We start from the raw sequence: 8,996 nt of genomic DNA on the forward strand, positions 1-8,996 counted from the left end.
AATAAAACACATAAATTCGAAGACTCTGCTTAAAGGCCTTAACATCAAGAATCATTCTGCAGCTCCTTCAGAGGCATCATTTCACGTTGCTTCATTTTTTTTTTACTTAGAATTGCTTGATTAAACCATTGCTAAGTTGCTCCTTTTCTGTGGTTTGATGGTTTCAAATATGTAAATACAAAAAGATGCTGATTAATGCACTATGTTCTGCAAACAAACTGATCGTCCTGACACTTCTGAGTTTTGTAATTTTGCTGACAAAAGATGTAAAAGATGTTAACCAACCAAAAAAAAAAAAGAGGCAATTTTCTTGCAATCTGTAACTCTGCAAACATGTTTTATTTTTTAAAAATAAAACCTAAAGCTGTTTATAAAAGACTGAAAAAACTACATGCATCATTGGTTGGAAACCATCCTAATTTGGTTCATTTCTCTAACCTTTCTAGTTTCCACACGTGCAGCTTAAAGTGGATTCAAGGAAAATTTGTCTGTTTTCACACATTTGAGTTTGCCCACTTTTGTGTGTTTGTTATTAAAATTTGTCACGAATAACTGGACAGATTTTAAAGAAACTTTCAAAAGTAGTTCTTGGAAATTCATTGTTTCACATCACTTCTCTTTTGTTTAGTCTTTACAGGAAAAAAAAAAACATCTGCTTGAACAAACTATTGCTCAACAGCTCTGTATCTGTGGTTTGATGTTTTTTAACTATTTAAAATGCTGAATAATGCAATATCTTCTGCGAACAAGTGATAGTCCTAACACTTCTGAGTTTTGTAACTTTTATGCTGTTGTGAAATGATTAACCAAAAAACATGAAAAATTAAAAAAGTTATTTAAACAAAAATGACATTTTTATAATCTGTAACTTTGCAGTTTGGAGACATGTTTTTAAATAAAACTTAAAGCTGTTTATAAGAGACTGATTGATGTATTACTTAAAATGTTTTGCAGCACAAAAGGGTTAAAGAACTGTATGATAAGCTTCATTTTTAATCAAAACTTAATGTACTGAGCTTAAACTACATTTAATAATAAAAGACAACTATATCTTTTATAGAAGAGGGATGAGGGGGATTAGATCAGGAAAGAATAAAACCAATCTAAGGATGGTTTCCTTTTGTTTTTCAGCTGAAGCTGTGAACTGACATCCATTTGAGATGGACTCAAATCTCAAATGGATTCCTTTTCTCTGTTGGTTTGTCAGGATCTTCCCAAGGGGTTTTTATTTTCTTCACTTTACATGTTAGAAACCAAACACATCCGCCCCGTCTCGAGCGTGAAGCCACCTCAGGAGGCTGCCTTTTTATTTTGTTTTCAATCTGGAGGTTAACCCAAACTGACTCTTGTAGTGTCACGTAAAGACTTCACTAACTTTTTATAAAAATTAAATAACGCTACATTTATTGAGAGCAATTAAAATCTCAAATTCTGAACATGTGATCAAGAAAAGATTTCAGCTCTTTTTTATTGAAAAGACAAAGGTCTGCTGATTGAAGAAACTAATTTTCATCAGTTTTACTAAACATACAAAGATGGAGGTGATGCCAGAAAGTGTACAAAAAAAAGATATGAACGCTAAAGCAAAAGTATTGCACGTAAATTAATCAAACCATTATGTTACCGCACGTCACTCAAAGGCGAAGGCGGGCGATAATGTTTTTGTCCGGTTCTTTGCTCACGTGTTTTTTACCAAAATAAACCCTTCATAAACCACTGGACACATTTAATGAAACTTGGAGAAAGTAATCATTGAGGTACATTAACATCTGGAACCAACGGAATTCAAGATGGCCACCAGAGCCAACACACAAAAAAAGGTATGATTCAGTTAATTGTTTAGATATCGAGCTAATAGTTTGTCCAGTCAAAGTTTGACCAAAACTGCCACAAAAACTATTTCTTAACATAATGTCATAGTTTGAAACTCCAGCATTAAAAGGTTGCGGGCGATATGCATTCCTTCTAGGAATTTTAGGTCTTTAATTATTATATCAGTAAAGACAACAAGAGCACTACTCAAAAACAAATCATTCCAATAAAACCGTATTTATATTTAAGTGCAAAGAGGATTTTCTGTTGTTGGTAATGATTGCTTTTTGCAGTTATTGTTGGTATTCTTTAGGTTTTTGGTCGTATCCCAACTGAATTTGACACAAACATAAAAACACCTCCAGGATCAAACCACCAGCTGAGGGTTTGTGTTTGATGCTACGTCTGCCGTCTGGGTCGAATGGCACTGTTCAAGTGAGATAACCAGTCATGTCTGATAGATCTGTTAGAATGAAGCTGATATCACGTTTATAACGGCAAACTTTGAACGAATAACCTCGTAATCAAATTACTGCACCAGTTTCTAAGACCGAAATATAAAATGTCGACCCTTCAGATTCATTGGCGTCAAACATCACTTCTAAAAGCAGCTTAGTAACAACCATTTCCCTTTACTGGCCGTCTTTGAAGCTTCTCACAGCTGGTTCCTCTAAAAGGCAAGAAAGAGGAAATGGAGCTCAGGGAAGTGATAAGATAGTAATCAAGCTGCTCACAGTGATACAGCAAGGACTCTGCGTTGTCATTGACCCACTCGTATCGCACATCCACCACACAAGCACAGCCATGCACACCCTCTACACACAAACCAAAAGGAAAAAAACTAAATGTTTTAATTTGTTAACAGATATCTGAGTTTGTTTAACATGAGGCAGAATTAAAGTCAGCACTCTCACATGAACTAAAATGTAAATATGCCTCTTAGCACAACATATTTTAAATATGTTTCACAGCTGAATAATTTATAAGGCACCAACATGTACTTAAATGTAATAAAGGTATGGTATGAGATGCTTGTTCCAAACAATAAAAAAGGAAGAAATTGAAAAAAAACAAACAACCTAGAAACTCACAATACTCCAAGACTAATATAACCCATAGATTAGGAAGGTTGTGATCATTTTTATCATACATCAACCATAAAAACAACACAGTTCACCTTCCACGAGAATCTTAATTTACTTCTTAAAACCTTATATTAGGTTAAGGTTGGATGTTTCTAAGGTTTGATGGTTGTAAGGTTATAATTATGTTCCTTTCAGATGTTCACAGGTACTCCTAAAGGTGGAATCTCACTGGGTTGGGACTGTTTGCAATGAGTTGGTGAGCAGCTTTCAGGGAGTCTCCAAAGTGTCTCAAACTGTTTGTGGGGCTTATCAATTTACTTGCATGAGTTGCAGTCTTATTTATTGAATCTCAAATATGTTCAAAAGGTTTATGAGACAAAATTTCTTAGAATAATCAGTCGTCGAGGGCGGGATGGGCACTCTAGTTGTTTTATATAATGCTCTGGTATGGCCTAGACCAGTGGTCTCCAATCCTGGTCCTCGAGGGCCACCATCCTGCAGGTTTTACTTGTTCCTCTGCTCCAACACACCTGATTTGAATCAATGGGTGATTAACAGGCTTCTGCAGAACATGAGGTAATTTAACCACTGAATCAGGTGTGTTGGAGCAGAGAAACAAGGAAAACATACAAGATAGAGGCCCTCCAGGACCAGGATTGGAGACTCCTGGCCTAGAAAACTGGTTGTTCAAAACATTGCTTTGCCCACCAAAATACCACCTTAAAAGATCTACTTTATGTTTTAAATGTTTCCTCTATAGTCACAAAATGCTCAAAATTAAGTGTTGCCAGAACAGATCAGAACAATTGTTACAAAGGCTTGAAACCTGAGGGTTTATCCTGTACTGTCTGGTAACCAGGATCTCAGCAGCAGATCTCAGAGGTTAATTTAAATTTCATGTGTTGCACAAACGTAAGGACTCAAAAGATATGCAGAACAGAAAAAAGTATCTGTCAAAGTGCTATGTTAACGCCCCCAATGTGCATAAACTGATCTTTCTGATGCAAACTGAGAATGTGGAAGTGGTTCGTGGACGCTGAACTCTCCTGAAAATTCTGTTGGCAATTATTTTGTGAGTTATTATAAATGCCAATGTTCATTGTTGAAAATCAAATGAACTGAAATAAAACTGTTGAAAATAATGAGGAAAATAAGTCACTTTAGATCAATCGAAATAAAAATAGTTGTAATGGCAGCCCTACAGTATATCTCCTTAGCAATGAAAGTTGACAAACTCAGATCTTAATCTCCATTTTGAAGGCCAAGATGACTTTTAGAGTTGCACCACAAAAGCTGGTTAAACTGTTTGCCCACTTTAAAAATGCCAACAAGTCTGGGGGAAAATGGCGAAAGCTGCCAAGACCTCAGGTTCTCCCCGTTTAGCAACCTTGCAAAATGTTTCACAATATTGAAATCAACCTGTATGTATATAAAACGTGGAAGAATCCACAGGTATGCACAAGTCTCCGTAGCCTTTGATGCCATCATCAGCTGTGACTGCAACTCTGAATCAGTGAAACAGGTAAGACTGAAATGCGGCCATATTTACATCTTAATGCAGGAGAAATGTAGATCTTTTAAAATCTGATTTGACTGATTATTAGGGGATAAGTAAAAGTGGCTTAAAGGGAAATTATGCCAAGAAGTCTTTTTTAAAACAATTCAAAAATGTTTGTTAAAGACAAATATAATTAAGGAAGGCGTCATGGATTTGTTCTGAAAGTTGCAGTACTTGTACCAACACAGAAGTTTGTTACATTTTCTATTTTCCTTATTTAAATCGTAAATATTCCTTATGATTCATAAAGGGTGGCAGTCAATAAAAGCTGCAGCAGGCTTCTAAATGACGGCTTGCAGCTATGCAAACATCCAACACTTTTCTCAGTCAGACACACCTGGAAGACAATCAACATCCAAAGCAATCAAAGACTAATCCCAACAAAAGACACAATCAAATCAAGGTTTTGAGTTTAAAAAAATTGAACCTCTGCCACTCTGATGGCTTGCCAGTCATCGCACTTCCCCAGAAAAATCAGGCAGCTACTTTTAAAAGACAATTTGTATGACCAATATGTACAAAATAATCCTGTTAAAATGCTGAAGAAATGGGAAAATCTCATCTTAAATTAAAAGGCCCTAGAGATTAGAATTGCACAGTGTGATTGTGTTTGTCTGCAGGATGAAGTGTGCCGCGGTGTTTCTCGTGTTGTCCATGGTTGTCCTGATGGCTGAGCCTGGAGAGGGATGGCTTCATTTTATCAAACCAGCCCTTTGGGGCATTAGTGCCGTTAGTAGGTAAGAACATCTGCCGATGGCATTTTAAAATTAATGAATGTATTATCTGCTATTCTTATCAGAAATCCTTCCGTTTTTTTTCTTAATGACAACTACTGCTGTTATTTCTCATGTGGTAATAAACACGTCTTTCCCTTTCAAGCCTTCTTAATGGCCTTCGCAACAAAAGAAGACATCATGGAGAGGAGCAAGCAGATCTGAAGCAGCTGGAGCAGCAGCTAGAGCAGCAGCTAGAGCAGCTAGATCAGGAGCTAGCTGCTCAGCTAGTCCAGCAGCTAGCTGAGGAGCAAGACATGAAACTGGACCAGAAGCTGGACCAGCAGAAGCTGGACCAGCAGAAGCAGGACCAGCGTAATTACAAGACAGCAAGACGTCACTTCGAGTAGACTTGAGAAGGTAACATGAAGAGGCTTTGGTTTCTCGCTCTTTAACAAATAAGAGTAAATCAACTTGGCCAAGCTGTTCTTGAAAATGTATTTGTAACGTCTCGCTGTTGGAAAAAAAAAACATGATTATATTTTCTGTTTGGTAAAATTCAAGCAGTTTAATAAATGAGAAGCACAGTCTTTGCAGAGTCTTTGTCTCTTATTTAAAAAAAGTGGTTATGAGATCTAAGAAAGTAGAGGATTGTGTGTATTTTGCTCAGAGTAATGGAAATAATCTACACGTTTTATTCCAATCTAATGCTTGCTAACATGTAGATCATGTAGATCATTTCGGCACAAAGATTCAAAACCACAGCATAGATTGTTTGGGTTTTTATACTATAGGAAAAAAAGACATGCATGTATCCAAGTTACATGTTTACATTACATTTATTTTTAAATTTCTATTGCTCCGACATTTTAGTATTTTGTTGAGAAAAGGAAAAAAATAAATTATTAACTTAATACTTTCTTCTAAGTCTAAAAAAGATCAATTTAGTCTTGCATTATTTGGAAAAATTTGCCTGATACAGAATAGGTCCAACAGTTTTTTGCTTGTTTCTAAGAAGTCGAAGCATTGGTGTAAATATGCCCTGATTCTCCCATAGGTATAATTAGATTCAGGATCTTATTTCCTTAAGTTTTTGGCAAAAAGTGTGCTAAAACCATTGGACACATGCAGGAGACCACTCTTGAAGTGGCATCTTGTTTCTACTCTCTGAAACTTCACAAAGGGAGTGACTTACAGCTTATTATTAACACCTCAAAAAGTCTGTTATCTTTTTTATTTGCACAGTACAAACCCTGCCCCTTTCGTTCAGGAATTTAGTATTTGCAACATTAAAAACTACAATCATGATTGGCTGCCAATAATCCAAGACAGACAGTGTTTTATTCTAATTGTACTTCGTCAACCATTGATTTTAAACTCAAACTCAGTGGTCTTAGCATTGTAGGAAAAAGCTGAAAGAAATTTAGGCGGATGGGAACAAAAAAGCGCAGATATGAGGATAGTGTACGAGTTCTTTTTCAGATGATTTTGTGAACTAACAACCATGTGAAATATTAGGCCACAACGCAACTGGAGTGAGGCAGCAGAGAAGGAGCTTCGACCGAGAATACACACAGTCCCTTAACTCAGGGATCTCCAATCCTGGTCCTCGAGGGCCACCATCCTGCATGTGTTACTTGTTTCTCTGCTCCAACACACCTGATTCAGTGGTTAAATTACTTCTTCATGTTCTGCAGAAGCCTGTTAATCCCTCACTGATTCAAATTAGATATGTTTGCCATTTGTTGGGTGGGTAATAAAAGGCAGTAACATGTTTTGATAGATTTAGCTGTGTTGTTGTCTACACTGATGTCTACCATGATTCCCACAGTCCCACTCCTAAACAGTAAGCATCACCTACAGAGAAACTACAGCTACAATGAAGCAACAGCAGCAAAAGACTCTTCATCCATCAACATTATGTGCACATATGTAACTACAGCTTCGTATTATTCGAGCATGGCTGGGATTGAATTTGCAGCAGAGTTTTTAGGGACAGTAATCAAAGCAATACTGTCGGTATTTTTGGATACCTGACAAATCTTATTTTTATTGGTCAACCCTATAGTTTATTATTCTGTTGATTTATCAAGATCTACTAAAGGGGCTTTTTAACTTTTAGTTACATCACTTTGAAAAACATAACACATCTCAACACCTCTTTTGTTAAAAACAAAACAATTTCAGAAAGGAGCTACTTAAAAATCCCCTGTTTTGATAAGACTGATGGTTGTTACAGGTATTACTGCTGTTTCAGTTAAACGCATGCTGACGGAAATTAACTTGTTTTGCCAACAGAAACCATTTGAATATTGTGGAACTTTAAATTTATTGTTTTACTGTGAATGTTTTTTTTTTTTTTTTACTGTGGTTGACTTCTTTGCCACATCTGTGCCACACAGCAGAGACGATTAGCTGGCTGTTCTCATCATTGTGAGGTGTTGAAACACTAAAACTGATTAGTAAAATTCAGATTAACTGGATCACATTTACTGGTTTAGTGTTTTACCCAGGAGTCAACATGTAGTGGAGGCAGCTGAACTTGAACTGACAACTTTTCAGCTGGCAGATGTCTGATTTTTACCCCCTTGAGTCAAACCTCAGGAGGATGAGGAGCTACTCGCAACGCCAAACAAAAGTTTATTTATGAAACATGAAGGTTATTTGTAAACAAAGCTTTCTAAGGCATGAGTATTTTCTTATCAGCCCCTAAGGAAGCCACAAACATTAAGAAATTTGAGATAAAATCTTCAGTTTATATCATAAACTACTGTCATCTTTAACAGTCGTGAAAATGTTGACCTCAACTAAATATGTCTCTCAATAGACTTCACTGATCTTGAGTTTCAGTACAGATATGTTTCTCTATTGTCTTATTACTGATGCACATGCACCAAATTAAAACTGCTCAAAAGGAAGTGAACTGTCGACTAATTGAGTTAAGTATGAAAATGAGAAACTGTCTGACCAATGAGGGACTACTAATGACCTTTTTTTTGTATTATTGCAAAATGTTGCATAATGATGAAATCAGGTCAGTACTACCACACATATAAAAAGATTCAAGCCTATCAGTAAACATAGTTCTACAACCTGTAGTTCTTTCACCGTTCAGACAACATTCTGGTGACTACAACTCTGAATCTGTGTTAAGGTAAGAACTAAACACATCAGCCATACTTATACGTGAAGAAGAAAAAGTAAAACTGTAGCTTATAATGTTTGCTGAATAGCTTCATAATGGTAAGTTAGATTATTTGATATATTTATGTTTCCCTTCACAAGAATTGGGGTTTGATTTAAAAAGAAAGGTCTTAACCAAAACTATTTTAACCAGATGTCACTTCAGAGTTAACATATTTGAAGAACAAGAAAAAAAAAAACTTTGTTTTTGCTTTTTCTTTAAGCTACATTTGACAACTGATCAGAGCATCCTGTATGTGGCTTTAAGATGTTATAAGAACTAAAGGAGCAACACTGAAACATTCTTTTTTTTTTTAAATATAAAAAACAGACTTTGTATTTAGGCCCGAGCAGCGACAGCGCTGCGAAGGCCTATTGTATTTCGTGGAATTCTTATTCTTCTTATTAGGCCCGAGCAGCGACAGCGCTGCGAAGGCCTATTGTATTTCGTGGAATTCTTATTATTATTTTTATTATTCCTTAACTTCAAACTTCAATAACCTGTTTTCCTGTTGGAGGTTGTCCTTTCTTCTCTTTCACTCATACTAATTTAAGCCTGTGTCAGATGACAGAACAACATGATGCAGAATCCTGCTCTCAGCACTGACTGGTGCCTGAATGATGTAGGCATGACCGAATGGCGAA

The 8,996-nt window shown here is 36.3% G+C and overlaps 3 protein-coding genes across 3 annotated transcripts in view; 2 read left to right on the forward strand and 1 right to left on the reverse strand.

Moving 5' to 3' along the window:
- LOC108244864 (exostosin-1) overlaps positions 1–8,996 on the reverse strand; it is a 185,402-nt gene that overhangs the window by 60,488 nt on the left and 115,918 nt on the right. The window lies entirely within an intron of this gene.
- On the forward strand, positions 4,306–5,758 carry LOC108249028 (moronecidin-like). Its single transcript, XM_017438166.2, has 3 exons — positions 4,306–4,419; positions 5,076–5,192; positions 5,335–5,758. Exons 2-3 carry the CDS (start codon positions 5,077–5,079, stop codon positions 5,576–5,578), a joined length of 360 nt encoding a protein of 119 aa, XP_017293655.1. The 5' UTR covers positions 4,306–4,419; position 5,076; the 3' UTR covers positions 5,579–5,758.
- LOC119616591 (dicentracin-like) overlaps positions 8,198–8,996 on the forward strand; it is a 2,526-nt gene continuing 1,727 nt past the window's right edge. The window contains exon 1 of the mRNA XM_037981539.1: positions 8,198–8,322. The gene's annotated coding sequence lies outside the window, so the exon portion shown is untranslated. The remainder of the gene's footprint in view (positions 8,323–8,996) is intronic.

Source organism: Kryptolebias marmoratus, linkage group LG19 (genome assembly GCF_001649575.2).
Source record: "Kryptolebias marmoratus isolate JLee-2015 linkage group LG19, ASM164957v2, whole genome shotgun sequence".
NCBI classification, from domain to species: Eukaryota; Metazoa; Chordata; class Actinopteri; order Cyprinodontiformes; family Rivulidae; genus Kryptolebias; species Kryptolebias marmoratus.